At 42.8% G+C, this 17,714-nt stretch overlaps 1 protein-coding gene across 2 annotated transcripts in view; it reads left to right on the plus strand.

The window, feature by feature from the left end:
- Nucleotides 1-1,303: 1,303 nt before the first annotated feature.
- DERL1 (derlin 1) overlaps nucleotides 1,304-17,714 on the plus strand; it is a 65,673-nt gene continuing 49,262 nt past the window's right edge. For both annotated transcript variants that reach the window (XM_029222602.1, XM_029222600.1), the window contains exons 1-5: nucleotides 1,304-1,917; nucleotides 11,613-11,724; nucleotides 15,088-15,152; nucleotides 16,217-16,243; nucleotides 16,773-16,868. In XM_029222602.1, coding sequence (XP_029078435.1) covers nucleotides 1,765-1,917; nucleotides 11,613-11,724; nucleotides 15,088-15,152; nucleotides 16,217-16,243; nucleotides 16,773-16,868 — 453 coding nt within the window. In that variant the 5' untranslated portion in view covers nucleotides 1,304-1,764. The remainder of the gene's footprint in view (nucleotides 1,918-11,612; nucleotides 11,725-15,087; nucleotides 15,153-16,216; nucleotides 16,244-16,772; nucleotides 16,869-17,714) is intronic.

Here is a 17,714-nt window from a genome sequence, read left to right on the forward strand (position 1 = left end):
AGTCAATTCCCCCTATAACTGGTAACCTCTCTCTCCCCCAGGTAGCAAAGACTGCTGCCATATCCTGCCCACTGTCTGCCACACATGGTGAGGTGTCGCTCCAGGACCTTGCTTCAGATGTGTAAGCTCCCCCTATCCATTCAACCTTTGATGTCTCTGTGGCTGACTCTGGGGTCTTTCTTTGGTCTTGAAGCTGGGCAAGTGCAGGGCTTGCAGGCCTGCAGGGTGCAGCCCAACAGTCCTATATCTAAAGACAACAGGAAAAGTTCTACTCTGTATCCTTCGATAGATTCTTTTAAAAACAAGAGGGATTTTCGTCTGCTTGTAATTTAGGTCCTACCCAACAAACTAGATTAAGAGTCATGATCATTTCTGCTTTCAGTTCCTCCAAATTGCAAGCCAGTTGGAGTTGTTGACTGAAGAAAAATCACATAACCTAAAAGTTGTGAGCTAAATTTTATTCGAGGAATTCACTGAGGACTATAGCCCAGGACATAGCCTCTCAGATAGCTCTGAGGAACTGCTCCAAAGAGGTAAGGGAGAAGCCAAGATATATAGGAGTTTTTGCTGAAACAAACAAAAAAACCATGTAGTCAAATGCCAAAAGATTACTGCTAATTGGAAAAATCAGACATCTCAAGGTAATGATTTTAGTGCTTTTCTTTGTGTGGGAAGGTGCAATAATCTGGCTCATTGAAATTATTCCTTAGACATGCACCTTAACTATTTAGGGCCAGTATCCTGTTTTTCTCCACCCTGAATTCTCCTCAGGGCACACCATCTGGGTGGCTGCAGTGGCTAAGGGCCTGATGGCAGGCAACATTCCCTGTTTACTGGAATAGAAGTCAACATTCTTTGTTTACTGAAATGGCAGGCAACATTTTGTGTGTGCAGAGTGTCTGTTTTCTCTGTGTGGAAAACTCTCCAGATCTGTGTGTGTGTGTGTGTGTGTGTGTGTGCTCAGCTCAAAGATCACCTCCTCCAGCTTCTCCCTTACCTTTCTCATCGAAAGCGGCCATCTCTCCCCACACTTCTGCACTCCCACTCCATCACTCTATCCCCACTATCCTAACTTATCTTCCTTATTTTTCTTACCACTCTCTTGAAATTATCTTATTCAATTATTTGTTCATTACCTCCCTACCTTTGTATGGAAGCTCCAGGAGAGAAGGTACCACAACAGCTCTGATAGCTGCAGCACCTCCAGAGTCTAAAACCCTATCTCGCACTTACTAAGCCCTCAATAAACATTTGTGGAAAGGATGGACAATTGAGGGGCTACATTGTACTTTATTTTCCTCCTTCCCCTTTAAACACCCTCCAAGTGGAACCACCTGGGCTATAAATCCGGCAGGAACTGGGTAGAGGGCGTTCAGCCTCGCTATTGGCTGGAGTATCTGTCGTTGCTCCTGGCAACCACTGTTCCCCACCAGTCGTGAGGTCGGCCCCTCCTGGACCCGTCCCTCGCCCTCCCGCCTTCGAACCACCGAGCTTCTGCCCAGTGGTAAAAACGGTGCTCGCCCTTTAAGCGGCGGGACTTCTGGTTAACGTCGTCGGCGGCCGCCGGAAGGGGAAGTTTCGCTGCCGAATTCTCCCTCGTTCGTCCGAATTCGGTGGCGCCACGTCTGCCGGTCTCCGCGTTCTGCAACGGGGCTGGGGCGGCTTCCGCCTCGACACCTCCCACTTGCCCAGCGGACCGCGTCGTGAGGGGGCCGGGACAGGAGTCGGGCGGCTTTGCACATCCGGGCCACCGAAGAGGCGAAGATGTCGGACATCGGGGACTGGTTCAGGAGCATCCCGGCCATCACGCGCTATTGGTTCGCCGCCACCGTCGCGGTGCCCTTAGTCGGCAAACTCGGTCTCATCAGCCCGGCCTATTTCTTCCTCTGGCCCGAAGCCTTTCTCTATCGCTTCCAGGTACTGACCGGCGACTGGGGAAGTGGAGACTACAGGCCCCAGGTGGCCCCGCAGCGGCGGAGCGTAGACCGGCTGGTTGCGGACGCGCGGTGCCTGGTGGGACTTGTAGTGCGGTGGCTCCAGCGGTTTAGGGCGGGGTCCTGTGGCCAGGGGGTAGGGTGGAGGGCAAGGGGTTTGAGCGTGGGCCTGGGTAGCTGGAGACGTGGAGGGAGACAACACGGTTTGGCCCGGTGGGAAGGGATTGATTTCGTCCTTCCATTAAAATTGTGCTCCCCGCCCTCTACTCAGAGAAGGCGGCAGTGGGAAGGTAAGTCTGATAGTTGTCAATCTATTGGACGCCAGTGAGTAGCAACCTGGGGCCACCTGGAGTAGCTGCCCTCTGACCTCCCTCTGCCGCCCAAGTGGATGGCATGTGGACGTCGCCTTGCTCAACTACCAGCTGAGTTCTTTTTATGTTAATGGAGTTTCTTCCCAGTAGGAGTGATTTGAAGCCCGAGGTGCAAAGAGTGAGTTTATTTATGTGCATCCCAGATCCTGATCTAGTATCTTGCAGGTAGTAGTTGTATTTATGAAGGAGTGAGTAAAGAGTAAATTGCTCCTGAAATGGAAGTCCTTATTTTTTGAAGCATGAAGGAAACAGCCCAGAGTAACATTCCTGGCAAGAGAATATTAGTTTTCTGGAGGTTATCTTTATTCATTGGATTCTGTGATTTAAATCTTTAATCAGTGGCAGGTCGGATACTAAGATCTGACATTAATTTCGACACGTTGTTTGGACTGTGGGTAACACACTCTTGTCTTCTCTCTCCTCACTGGCTGTTTCTTAGTTTTCTTTGCTGGTTCCCCACCTTCCTGATCCTTAAATATTGTGATGTACCCCAGGACCTCTTTTCCATATTCTCCCTAGCTGTGGGTGATCTCATGTAGCTTCATGGCTTTATATAATTTCTACAAACTGAAGATTCTCAAATACAAATATACATATTTTCAGTCCAGATCTATCTCACTTCCAGACTTGTATACTTGAAATTACCACTTAGATGACTAATAGACATCTCAGACGTAATGTGTCCAAAACAATACCCTTTTCCCTAGAAGTAAACAGCAATTCCATTATTACAGGAGCTCAACCTAAAAGTCATGGACTCATCCTTGACTTCTTATCTCACATCCCACAGTCTGTTAGCAAATTCTGTTTATTTTAGACAGATGTCCAGAATGCAATCCCTTTTCATTCCCTACTGCAAGCCATTATCATAGCAGCCTTGTTCCTTTCAATCTTTTCTCTAGACAGCTAGAGTGACCCTTTTAAAACATAAATCACATCCTGGCAGCCTTCTGCCCAGAACCTTTTAATGTCTTCTCAACTGGATGAGTAAAGCTCAAGTCCTTTCAGTGGCCTGCAAGGCCCCTACTGCCTCTCTGACCTCATCTCCTACTACTTTCCACCTTGTATATTAGGCTCCACAGTGGAATCCTTTCTGTTTCTTCAGCACCTAACTCCATCCCTGCTCAGGCCCTTTGCACATGTTATTTCTCTGCTTGAGGATGATAACCGTGGTTTATCTCATTACCTCCTTCAAGTCTGCCCAAATGCCACCTTATTGGCAAGGCCTTATTTGATTGCCCTATGTAAAATAGTACCTCTCCTTCACTCTGTCTCCCTTATCCTTAATTTTTCTTGGTTACATATCACCCCTTGATGTTTGTTAGCCTGCTTCCCTTCAGAGAATAAAGCTCCATGAGAGCCACTTGTCTGTTTACCACTGTCTTTGTTACCTAGATTAGTGTTTGGCATATAGCAGGTGCTTATATATGGGTTGAATGCATGGAAATAATTGGGTACTTGCCGGTGCTGGGCACTAGGGGTACAATAGTGAATAGTACAGAAAAAGTCCCAGCTCACATGAGGAAAATAAGAGAGGGGTGTGTGATGGAGAGTGACTTTGATGAAGTGTTCCAGAAAGGCCTCAGAGAAGGTATTTGAACTGAAATCTGAATGACGAGGAGCCAGCTTTGGGAAGATCTGGCTCTGGGGACAATCTTCCAAGAAGAAGGAGTAATAAGGGAAAGGCTTAGAAGCAGGAATTAGAAACAGAAAGAAGACTGGATAGTTAGTACAGAGTCAGCTGTAGGGACGGGGATTGGTAGTTGAGGACAGAGAGATAGCCAGGGGTGAGTGCAATAAAGTGAAAGAGGAAAGGAAGGCTGGGGCTAGACTGTGTAGGGCTTTGTGGTTTGAACTTTAATGTGAAGGCACTAGAAAGGCTTCAGAGCCTTTTGAACAAAGGACTGAAAAATTGCCTTGGCTTCTCTGTGGGATGGACTTGGTATGTGAATGGGGGAAAGGGTGGGCTAGGTAACAGGATCAGAGAGGTGAGTCAAGTTAGAGGGCAAGAGAGATGGTGGTTTGGACCAGAGTGGCTGTGAAGATGGAAGTGGATAGATTTGGGAGTTGGAGTAGACTACACTGCAGCTTAATGGATGTGAAGGGGCAGGACTTGAAGATGTCACTGTTTTCACAGGAGCAATGGAGTGCCTGGTGCAGCTCTTTTCTGAGATTGGGAATGTTTAGGGAGGCTTAGGTTTGGGGGTGGAGAAAGGTATCAATAAAGAGTTATATTTTGACCATATTAAGTCTAGAGAGGCTTTTTAGGCATCCAGGTGGAGAAGTTAAGCAGGCAGTTGAGTATTAGAATATGATCTGGGTGTGCAGCCAGAATGGCAGACTCTTTTCTATTTGCTTTGGTAAAATATTTGTTGCAGTGAATGTTGTGCACTTTGTGCCCTGTGGCATGTTAGGTAATGCGGTGCCTGAGGAGCAGTGGTCGTAAATGATTGTAAATCGTCCATGGTCGTCAATGAGAAGGTCCTGGTCAAAACTGGCTCTTTGGCCCTCCTTGCAAAATCTTGCTTGTTTCTGTAGTCAGCTTAGTAAAAGTAAGTCTTTCTAATAGCCTACATGTGTATAATATTAAAAGTGGTGAACTGATTAGAAAGGTCATCATTCATGTCACATCTTCCATAATGTTCCCATCTTCCTTGCATTGTTTCTTGTGGGCTTGTTATCCTGAAACGGGGGAGAAGCTGCTGGTAGAAGGCAGGGCTTGTTATCCTGAAACGGGGGAGAAGCTGCTGGTAGAAGGCAGGACAGTGTGCTCACTGCCCTGGTGTGGAGAGACCAGTATCTATACTTTCTTTCTGCTACTCTGACTCCTACTCTTTCTGGACAGGTTTAGCTTTCAGACCCACCTGGAAGAACTCATTTGCAAATGAAGCAGTTAAAGGAAAAACTGCATCTGAGAGGCTGATGGGTGAGGACACACAGCCTGTGGTGTGCTTTCTGCTAGAGGCTCCTCTTTTCCTTAAAAGCTGCATCTTTGGACAACTTGGAAATGATCAATTTAGAATTGTGGATTCATGCTGGAAGTGACAAAAGTTACTTTTCCTCCTTATCTGTCGGTTTCCTCTGAGTAGCTTGTTGGTTTGGAACTCTAAAGTTTAAAATGTTATTTCCTTAGTTTGGGTAAGTGGAAAGGCGTAGGTGTATGTTAAGACTCACTCCACTGTTGCCTAAAGTTCCTCATCTCTTACATTTAAGACTCGTTGATCAGATAGTACACAGTGATGAAATGCCTCCATATTGGTCCCTGATTAACGAGAAGAGAGGCTGCACTTTGCTGCTGCCCTTGTGGTTTCTGAGATTATGTCTCCCAGGGCTGCCCACACGGGAGATTTCGTTTCTTTGGACAAAATAACATCACTGCCTTACATCTGTGTTGGGCTTCTCCATATGATACCTCACTTAACCCCCATAAACATCCCGAGGTCAGCGTTACCCCAGTTGATAGACAGCTGCAGTTTCAGTTTCTATTTTGGTGAGTTCAAGATAGTTCTAAGCGCTCTTGTTTCACTCTTTTGCATCCTATCTACCCAAACACATAGTTAAGTGTTTAACGAAATATTCTTGAGGGTGATTTCTTTCAAACCAGTCGTAGCAAATTATTGTTCCTTTTCTATTAGAGTAGAAAGACTGTGGGATTTCAAGTAGTTGAGTCATGGTCTCCAGGCCTGGCTTAGCCCCCTTGCAAGCTGTATGCCCTCAGGCAAGCTGTTTATCCTTTCTGAGCCTCAATTTCCCCACCTAAAAGTGGGGAGAATTTAATACCATATTAACTCTGTTCTAAGAGTTAACTGTGTTGTAACTCCATTGGTTATAAGATGCTCCTTTAATTTAATACAATGTTTTGGAAGGGGAGGAGAGTACAGATTACATTAAATGAATATATTGACGGTAAGGCACGTCCGAATTTCAGGAACATGAAAATGAGTATCTTCAAATTGAGGAGAAATGTTACCCACTTCATGCCTCTATTATATAAAAACATAAAAAATGTAAGGTGCCCAGTAAATAATCTGGTAGATAATCTATTAAAAAAATAGTGCCTATTTTTACTTATTAGTCAATAATAATTCCTGCCATTGCTGCCTTCTCTCCTTGGGCAGTAATATTCTAATTTTAATTTGTAATTGAAATTAAAACATAACTGCTGGATTATTATCCTTCTTTTTGTCCTGACTAGAAATGGGAAGATATGTACTCTCAATTTCTCTAATTTGTTTCCGGGAACAAAAAGAAATGGCACCAACCAAGTCTGTGACCAGGCCTGGTGCTTATATTTGCCAAGCTTTTGCTCATGTTCTCACATTTAGCCTGATGACAGCAGCCCTAGCAGACTCATCTGAGTGTGTTGGGAAAGAGAGTCATATAGACCCGTAACTGTAAGGGGAATGAACTTGGTCTGTGGGCTGAGCATAGAAGTAGCCTCAGGGTTTGGATTTAGAACTTTATGGCAAGTGTTCTGGTATGTACAGCTTTAAAATCTTTCCTTTGCAATCCTGTCCACATAAGACAGTTCTGCTGTGGTCTGTAGCTAAGGGTGAGCTCATAGCTTCATTTTTAAACTTTTTGTTGAGTTGCAGTATACAAGCAGGAAAGTGTATGTATTATATATTTATAGCTTGTTGAATTTTCAGAAATTGAACATCAGTATATAACCAGCCACCAGATCAGGACACAGCCAGCATCCCCAAAACCTTCCTACTGCTCCCTTCTGGTCACTACCCACTGCAAGGGTAACTACTGTCTTGACTTTTAATACCATAGATGGTTTTTGCCAGTTTTCTTACTGTTCTATAAATGAAATTGTACAATATGTATTTTTTTGTGTCTAGCCTCTTTTCAACAGTTTGAGAGTCACCCACATTGTTGCATGTGGTTATAGATTGCTCATCCTTATATTGTTCCCTTGTGTGAACAGACCACCATTTATTTACCCTTTCTGCTGGTAACGGGCTTTTTGGGTAGTTCTAGTTTTGGCTAGAATGCGTAGTGCTGCTGTGAACATTCTGGAACACGTCTTGGTGAACATAGGTATGCATACGTACCTAGGAGTAGAATTGATGGCTCCTAATAGCTGGTTTAACGTCCTCAGTTGAGACTGAGTGCCTTTCATTTGATTTTCTTGCCTGTCTAGTGTCCCCCCAGCCCCACCCCCAGGCTCCTCTCCCCCACACCGCCACCTCCTGCCAAAAAAAAAAAAAAGAGAGAGAAAAGCCAGAGTTTGCTAACATCAGCGTTTGGCACATGGGTGCTCTTCATTCTTACTTGCTTGATGACCCAGGCAGACTTTCTTTAACTCCAAATCAACCAGTCTGTATTGTTGCAGAAAAATCTTTGTTTTTGATAGTTAAAAAAACCTGCCCTAGACTCTGGGTGGCGTTTGTAATGATTTCAGTAGCACATTGTTTGGGAGATTTTTGTTGAAGGATGGTTGAACTAAACACTCAACAGAAGTTGTCGGACTAGCAGCTGACGACGAGCAGTGTCTGATGTTTCTTTGAAGGCCTCTACGCCAGGGAGTACGTGGGCTTCTTGCTCTTGTTAAGTGAGGAACTCTGGGAGGGTTACCTCAACTCTAATGAGGGCCCAGCTTTCCTCGTGAAAAGGTGGGTGATTATGCTTCCGGCCTTGGGATTGCTGTGGGGTTAAAGTGAGATGCTTGCCTGCAAGTCCCAGGCTCTTTGCACTGCCCCTGGCTGCTTCTTACGGGTCAGTGCAGGCTTTCTAGGCTCGAAAGGTGCCTTCACCACTCCCAGCCCTGAAAATAAAGCCATTTCCTTATCGTAACTATCTACATATCAGAGGAGAGGAGGGGATTTAGTTGGTTACCTTCAAGGGGAATTTCAGAAATATATTACACTGTGTCCCTCTGAAGAGATGAGCTATCTCCTGGTGTTTTCAGATTATAATTTTAAAGTGATGTAAAAATAATACTAAGTCCCTTAGATCGGTGAGAGCAAGTATACCTCAAGGGTAAGTGTAATGAACTGGGAAAAGAAGTGTGCGGTATTTTGACAGACACTGATTTCCAAAGCACAGGTGCACACAGTGGCTAAAAATAGCATCATGGCATCAAGTGTTAGTGAAAAATGTAGTCAGAAAACCCCTGAGGTTTCTTTTCCAAAATCAGGCCTGGAGTAACTTAGAGGAATCCAGGGGGAGTTTAAAATGTGAATTTGTAAAAACCAGGTCAGCACGTGTCTCCTAAAAGATTGTAATAATTGTATGCCCACACAAATTTTTTTACAAAGCACCTTCTTAATCTGCTTTCTTAATTCCAACCTTTTACAAAATCTGTGAGATGAGGAAGGCGGCAGTCAAAGGACAGATGTTACTGGGTAGATGAAGATGCAAACTCACAGGTCCAGACTCTTCCAAGGCCCCGAGCCAAGGCCACAGCTTGCTTGCTTCTGGCCTTTTACCCCCAATGCTTTTTTTTTAAGCGGGGAGAGTGAATTTGTGAGCTTACGCTCAGTTCATTTCAGGATTATACAAGTAGTATAGTAGTACTAAAAATTTTTACTGATTTTCATTATATCTCATAGTAATGATGTCACTTGTGAGAGGCATTGTAAAAATAGGGGCTTATTAGTATTACAAACTCTGGAGTCAGGCTGTCTGGGACAGAATTCTAGCTCAGCCACTTACTGGCTATTACTTGGCCTTTCTCATTCTGCCTCCTCATCTCTACAATCTGCCCCCTGAGTTAGGACATGTAAATGAGCATAATAGTGCACTATTTTTTTTTTAAACCGTTAACCAAAATGGAGCAAGTATTAGTATATCACTCCTCTTTTACAAATGGGAATTGAGACTCAGGACTGCTGACTTGTAAGCCCCTACTGAAGTCTCTGTCTTCTCAAATCCTTTCCGGTGCTCTTTCCATCAGACTCAACTGTTTCTGAGATAAAATTGTGAATAAACCAAAATGAATTTTACCCTATTTTGTTTTACTGGTTTAGTTCAAGGTTGTTGGAAGTGACTTTTGGGGTATGTGAAGTGCATTCTCCTCCACAGGGAGTTAAGCTCTGAGGGTTACAGTTCTGTACTTGGAGAACCTGACTTGTCAGCTGTGCCTGGCCAGCCCCACAGCTAATGCCCTCCATTCTAGCCACACCCAAATCGTGAGCAATACCCATTCATTATTGTGCTCTTGCAGTTCTTTGGGACTTTGTACTCATTTTTTCAAGACCAAAAGTTCCCCTTCCTGTACCTACTCTTGCTTCTTTGGACAGACTCCCCATTATCGAGACCTCCTTGATGTAGGGACCATATCTTTCACACTCATGCAATAAGACACACAGCTCTCAAGACAAAAGCCGGCATTATGTTGGCATTTCCAAGTCTGGGAAGGCCATCTTCTTCAACCTCTATAACTTAACATTATTCTGGAGGTGTTAGCCAGTAAATTAGGCAAGAAGAAGATACAAAATTTTATTTACAGATAGAGTTGTATACTTGGAAAGTGCAAGAGGCTGAGTTTTCAAATATCACAAACAATTAGATAATTCAGCTTTGGTGGTTGAGTATAAAAAAGATAGAAATCGAAAGCTCAATAGAAAGGTATGAAAGACTTCTTTCTGGCTGGAAACTGTCTTTATCACATTGAAATAAGAAAGGTGTTGGTTCTCGTTCATTTAGAAAAGTAATATGGAGACTAGCCAAGAAGATTGTGACATATGTGGAAGAAAAACAGGAGGGGGATTATTTAATTATATAACTTTGCCAGATAAGAAAATACGTTATAAAACTAGAAATTAAAATAGCTTGGTATTGGTATCGGCATTCGATTCCAAACAGGATAGTCTAAAAGTAGACTTTCCTATAAAAGGGAATCAATATATGATGAAAGTAGTTTTTCAAATCAATGGAGAGAAGATGGGTCACTCTGTAAATAGTATTGGGAAAACTAGTGACCTTCTAGAAAAATAAGTTGACTCTCTTTCTCACTTCTTACATAAACCACAGTACAACTGGGAGCACTGTTGTATTCTTGGAGGGGAGAAGTACTTGTAAACGTGATACATGATGGATACATTTGCCTACATAAAAATTAAACTTTTACATTTCATTTTGTATGGCAAAAATACCACAAAAGCATAAGACTAATGACAGACCAGAAAATAATTGCAACAGTGAGAAAGGGCAATTTCCATAATGTGTAAAGAAATGCAAATTGAGTGGAAAAATGAAGAAAGAAAATGCTAAAGCTTTAGAAACATGATTGGTGACTGTGAAATACACTAAATGGTGAAGCTGTGGAGAGAAGACAGACATTAATCTCCATTTTCGGAGGAAGTATAAATTGGTTAAACATTTTTGTAGGCAGTTGGCAATATCTGCTGAAATTAAATGCAAATGTTTGATCTAGCAGGTTGACTCACAGGAATTTATCCTATATGTACATGTATAAAGAGGATATTCATTGTAGCATTGTAATAGTTTCAGTGAAGTTTGGACATCCACACAGAAGGAATATCGTGAAGCCTATAAAAATATTTTTTCAAGGGAGTGAAACAAGGTATAGAACAGTGCAAGGTAAGTTAGGATGAAAAGGGAGGAATAATAGTAATAGAAATGATTGTTTCTCGAAAGAAGTACAATAAATGGATCCGTTCTTGCTGGAAAAGGAGCTGGGAGACTGAGGGTCAGGAGGGAGGCTTACTTCTCACTGTAGACCTTCTGCAGTTTTTTGGGGGGAAGGGAATATTTTTAAGTTATGTATCCATATTGCCTAAATAGCACATTGATTTGAATGGAAAGTTCCTGTTTTACTTCTGTCTTTTGAATATGACATTATTTTGACAAGGTTTGTCATCCCAGTGTATTCTTTTCCTAAATAGAGATAATTACTATACTGTTGGAAATTATCTTCATAAATCTTTTTTCTTTTTCTTTTTTTTTTCCCACTGTAGTTGATTTACAATGTTTCAGGTGTACAGCAAAGTGATTCAGTTATACTGTAATTCGTTTTTGATAGGCATAACTATAAGCCTGATCTCAGTAAAGATTAACCATATATGTCTTTAGTATTGATATTTTTCAACTTGTTTAGAAATATTTATTGTTTATTTTATGATGCCATCTCATTCCATTGACTTGCACATCGAAGTCATTGTAGCTAATATGAACTTTTCTTCAGTTTTCTTGAGTTATATTGGTGATGTCCATTTGGTAGCTCTCATCACTGAGGAGAATGTTTTTCAAGGGTTAATTTTGTTTAGTTAAAAGAAAAACAAACAAACACCCATCTTAGAGAAACTAACAGCCGTGTTTATTTTGATCTGGACAGATTTGGAGGCCGATTACTGCCACCTTTTACTTCCCTGTGGGTCCAGGAACTGGATTTCTTTATTTGGTCAATTTATATTTCTTATATCAGTACTCTACACGACTCGAAACAGGTATGTTATCTGTGGTTGTTTTAAGTATCGTTTCTGTCTAATTTACTAATCCATGTATTTACTTATTGGAGGAATTTTGAGGGCAGGTGGCATATATAAAGAAATTACATAATGGTGTAAATGCGCAGTAAGTAGTGACTGTGCCAGGAGTCTACTAGGCGCTTAGATTATTCATTTTTTAATCCTCACAGCATCATCATGAGATGTAAGCAGCAGTGTCACCATTTTATAGGTGAAAAAAATACAAGAGCAGAGGTTTACACATCTTGTCCATCTCCTGTGTGTGCCTCTCACTTCATGTGACGTCTCCCTCATTTCTGTCACACAGCAGTCCCTGTTTTTTAAAGCACAATTGGACTGAAGTGTATATATCTCCTAAATTGGGGTTGAAAAACACTACTTTATGCAAGTAAAAGCCTAGACTTAGTCTCTGTAATTGAAACATGCAACTTTAAAAAAAAATTTTTTTTAATAAATAAATTTATTTATTTAGTTTTGTTTGCATTGGGTCTTCGTTGCTGCGCGTGGGCTTTCTTTAGTTGCGGTGAGCGGGGGCTACTCTTCGTTGAGGTGTGCGGGCTTCTCATTGTGGCGGCTTCTCTTGTTGCGGAGCATAGGCTCTAGGTGCGCGGGCCTCAGTAGTTGTGGCACACAGGCTCAGTAGTTGTGTCTCGTGGGCTCTAGAGCACAGGCTCAGTGGTTGTGGTGCACAGGCTTAGTTGATCTGTGGCATGTGGGATCTTCCTGGACGAGGGATCGAACCTGTGTCCCCTGCATTAGCAGGCAGATTTTTAACCACTGCGCCACCAGGGGAGTCCCTCTTTTTTTTTTTTTAATTATTATTCACGGTGTTAGAGCGTTTATACTCAATATGAAGCACTCAACTTTTAAAAAGTATATAGCCAGGATTTTAATAGCATGGTAGTTTTTCAGATATGACTACCTATATGGATAAGCTATAAAATTCTTTTCTTAAAACTTTCTTACTGAATTGTTATTTATTTTCTACAATACCTTATATGCTTTTCTGAGTTACTTATACTGAGAAGCAATAACTCGATAGACTGCTGTGTCAAAATATAATTTGGCAAAGCCTAAATGATTTTGAAAATGTGGTCTAACTTCAGAGACTAGAAACCTGATGGCTGTTAGCTCAGGATAGAAAATTCTGAGCTACCCTTAAGTCAGTGCTCATATGCTTGAGAATTGTGAATCAGTCTCACAACTGCAGGGATATAGAAGGTTGGACATTCGGTGTCAAATATCATTTTTCCTTAAATTGACATTTGCTGTTAGGTGCTTTTTAAGAAGAGGGAAATCACCGTGTTAATACAAAGTTTTGGGTAATAGACTATTACTTCTGGAAGGGACCTAGCCCATTCCCTTAGTTTTATAAAGGAAGAACAGGAGATTCAAGCAAGTAAAGTGACTTGGCTGAGGTGAAACTGACAACCAGGACTCTGACCGCCATATCAGGGATTGGATCCTTAAATCTACCAGAATATATGATATTCATTCTCCCTTGCCAACTTGCTTAGCATTCTACCCCTCTGATATGATTTAATTGAGGGTTAAGCCATGGGAGGAATTTTTTTTTATATCAGTAGTAAACTCTAGATTAAATGTGGATGATCCGTGACCACTTGTTAAAAATTGTATTATGGGGCATTTTCAAACATATACAAAAGTAGAGAGAAAGGTTAGTGAACCTCTTTATTTTTTTTCCTTTTCATTTAGAGAAAACTCACCTAACATAAAGTTCCTCAGTTAACCATTTTAAAGTGTACAACCCAGTGGTCTTTAGTATCTTCACAAAGTTGTACAGCCATCACCACTAATTCCAGACATTTTCATCACCCCCCGAAAAACCCAAGCCAGCAGTCTCCATTCTCCCTCCCCCTCCTCCCAGCCTCTGGCAACCACTCATCTACTTTGTGTATGGATTTGCCCATTTGGGACATTTTATGTGTCCTTCTGTGACTGGCTTCTTTCACTTAGCATAATATTTTTGAGGTTCATCATGTTGTAGCATGTGTCAGTATGAGCCCCTTTTAATCATCACTCATCTTTAACAGTTATCCCATAGCCAGTCTTTTTTTTTTTTTTTTTTTTTGCGGTACGTGGGCCTCTCATTGTTGTGGCCTCTCCCGTTGCGGAGCACAGGCTCCGGACGTGCAGGCTCAGCGGCCATGGTTCACGGGCCCAGACCGGGGCACGAACCCGTGTCCCCTGCATCGGCAGGCGGACTGTCACCCACTGCGCCACCAGGGAAGCCCAGGATTATTTTTTTTAAATGGACTGTATATATCATGTAATTGTGATGGGGTGTGTGGGGGGGGAAGTAACCGTTTGAGATAGAGGGAACTTACAGTCATTTGTCCTTTTCTCCGCCCCTCTCCTAGTCTTGCTGCTGGAGGCATGAGGATCATCCTTAGAAGGGAGAGCTGGGCCAATGTTGATTGTTCTGCCCAGTAATAAGACAAAGCCCAGTATGTGGCATAGCAGAAAGAACACTGAACTAGTAATTAGACTTCACTCTGCTTCTAAAAGCCATGTGACTTTGGTCATGTAACTGTATTTCCTCATGTGCGAAAAGAGGGTGTAGGTTTTTCCATTGTCCCTCACAGATATGGTAGGAAGAGTCAGGGCCATGGAAAGGTGTGGCTGCCCCCTACTCCCCCACCATTGTTTTCCTTTGCTAGAATGTGAGGTCCTGGAAGACGGAGACCAAATCCTCTTGGTGAGCCCAGTGCCGGACTGCGCAGTAGTGAGCGTGCGTGTGTGTGTGCACGTGCGTGTGTGTGTGCACGTGCGTGTGTGTGTGTGCGCGTACGTGTGTCTCCAGTCATAACAGCAGTAAGTGCTTCCCAGCCTAGTTGTGTGGAGAAGCCACAGTGGTAGGCAGAACGGACATGGTTCTTCCCCTGACGGAGCTTATGGTCTAGTGGAGGGAGAAGGGATTAACCAGGTAATCACGAATAGGTCTCCATCTCATGATGAGAGCCATGAAGGAAAGGCCCCCAGGCTGTGAGGGGCTTCAGCGGATGGGGTCTCAGTAGCTGTGGACCTGACTGTCCTCCCTTTGGGTTTCTTTTGGCTCGTGCTAGTTGAGCAGAGCATTTTACGGACTGGAATTCAGTTAGGGGAACACAGATTATGAGCCTTGATACCCAGGCAACTTTACTTTAGGGCTTAATTGTGGACACGGTTTTATATATTAAAATTTTCTTTTACATCCGAGGAGTGGTTTTAAAATATTCTCATTTTGTGTTTTCTCTACAATTTTTTGAAGTATTTCTCAACATAGAAGCCTCTTTGTTCCGAAATTCTGAACCATGACATTTGGCTTATTTTTGTTTCCAGGAGCTTTTGATGGGAGGCCAGCAGACTATTTATTCATGCTCCTCTTTAACTGGATTTGCATCGTGGTATCCTTCCGTCTGTCATTTTGGGCCAGAAATAACCAGGTTTTTTTTCAGGTTTGGGGAAATGGGCAGTAATCTGCATAACATTTTAAATGATAGTATTTGCATCTTTGTTTACTATAGTTAATAGTTAAGAATCATGAAAGTTCTTGTCAAAAGCGGTAGTAAATCACATAGCTGTGGAGTGATGCATTCCCCTACCATTGCCTTTGTGGGGTTTTTCCACATTTGGTTGAGTTTTATTACTGTTCCCTCTTCTTGTTCCCAGTTCTCTGTGTTCTGGTGTGTGGCAGCTTGTTGACTGCAGCTCAGAGAGATTCCGTGCCGTGAGATAGCTTTTGAAAGCTGTGGTCCTTATCAGAAAATTAATTTACAACCAGCATCCTTTCTGACTTTAGTGCTGTCTTTGTCTCGAGGTCCTAAATGGTAATTCGGTCCCTCTGTAAGTGCCTGGCTCTGGGAAAGGACACAGCATGCCTCTCTGCTTGCTGTGTGTCAACCACAGCTGTCAGCAGCCTTCCGGCCGCAGACCTTTACAGATAGAGCAGCAGAAGGGGCTTGGTGGCTCAAGTCCTGTGCACAGTTGGTGAGCTCAGAATGGCTTTGGGGTTTAGTGTCCATTGAAACCTGGCCAAGAGCCAGAAAATTGTGGCACTCTGGATGCCCTTTCCCTCCTTAAGGGAAGATAAAAAGATTGTTTTGGACTTCACCTGTGCTGTGGAGCCCTGAATGTGAGCAGACGCATTATTTGTTTCAGAGGCATGTTTCACATGCCCCTCCATCTCCTAATTGAAGGAGAGCTGCTAAAATACAGTGGCAGGGCACGGAGGACACAGGCAACCCAACTGAGTCATGTGCCAAAGAAGTTAATTTCTACTGTTTCCTTGTCATCGGATAGTTTAATAGCGTGTTCACAGTGAAGATTATTAGATACCTTTGTGTTCCGGGGTGTTTTAAGCAACCTGAACTATAGAAAAGTGTTTTCCTTCAGAAAACTGGAATGAAATGAACTTTTATTAGGTGTAGAATGCTTTATTTGTGTCTGATCTTTAACTTTACAAACCAAGATTACTGGCTTAGCAATGGATATGCAGGTAAGTGTCCCTTGAAACTATTTGGCCTTTCATGTGTTTCAGACTTACTGTTAATGACCTTTGACAGAAGTTTAAATTGCATTAACTGCGTGGTTAATTATATGGTATTTTGAAGCTCTTATGTGAGTTACCTAAATCATTACTGTCCTTGCTCATTTCTGGCTTCTGTATTAATGTATGAATGTTGAGAACGATGGTTTATCCAGTGTTTTCTGCGCATGTGTGTGGATATGTGTTTTTAAAAAATTGAGAATACATGGTAAGTAAAGCTTTATTGCATACTTTTTCCAAGTAACAGAGCTTGACCCTGATATTCCTGAATCCATCCCAAATAATATAATTGTGTTGTATTTTATTAGAGGATTTTAAGGCATGCATTGCATGATTAAGTAATTCTGATGAGTTGAATTTCCCTCTGCTTTTCGAATAACCGTGGGAGAGTTTACTTGGAGGGGAGAGGTTGAAAAGCAGAGAAGAGGTCGGTTTGCGCTAGGCCTCTGGAGCCTTTACGTGTTCGTTTCTTTTGCAGCTGCTGCTGATTCCTCTGATCATGTCAGTACTTTATGTCTGGGCCCAGCTGAACAGAGACATGATTGTATCATTTTGGTTTGGAACACGATTTAAGGTACTCTAACCTAGCTGGGAAGATTTCCTTTTCATTTGTCTTTGCAGAAATCCCTCTCTTCAGCCCAGAGATGTACTTTCTGACACGTGCAGAAGAGGTCACTGCAGAGCAGTAAACCGTAGGCAAGCCCCTTCTCCCCGCCTCAGTCCCCCTGGATTTCTTTAGCCAACCCTGAGGCCTTTGCTGACTATTACTTCTCACTTCCTCTGGAGCTCAGGCCCTTTAGGCATGTGTCCTGAGTGATCTCATGTATGTGTGTGTGGTAGGGGGAGGGGAGGAAGGACACTCATGTGGAACCCTCTCTTTCAGTCTGTTCTTATCATTGCCTGTTATGTATTTTACACTTAAGCTGAAACAGATTGGTTCCCCGCCCGCCCCCCCAAACGCTTCCCTTTGTGCCTTCTCTCACAGCTTTCCACCTGTAACATCTTTTTTATTTTATTTCTCATGTAAATCCTGCCCATTCTTAATTTGAGTGGGGGACTAAACATATTTCCTGCCTCTCCTCCCTGGAATTGGTCTTGCCTTTGGGCTTCTGCTGTGTTCTTATAGTAGTCACCGCATTCTGCCTTCAAGCTATTGATGTGTAACCCTTTCTTTACCAGTTTGTGATGTTTTTTGCAACGCCCTTAGCTCTTAGTATGATGCCTTGAAACTGGTAAGGGGTGTTGACCTCAAGTAAATAGGCTGCCAGATACTTCTGCAGCAAAGATGGGTTTACTTGGGATCAGTGGAGAACTGCATTTCGGGGTCTGCAACCACGGTGAGCCACGAGCAAGTCCCTACATGCAAAGGGAAGGAGAGCGCTTTATATAAAGAGGAAAAGGAAGTCAAGAGGTGTGGTAA

Source organism: Monodon monoceros, unplaced genomic scaffold (assembly GCF_005190385.1).
Source record: "Monodon monoceros isolate NGI ecotype Baffin Bay Population unplaced genomic scaffold, NGI_Narwhal_1 Super_Scaffold_14, whole genome shotgun sequence".
Taxonomy (NCBI): Eukaryota; Metazoa; Chordata; class Mammalia; order Artiodactyla; family Monodontidae; genus Monodon; species Monodon monoceros.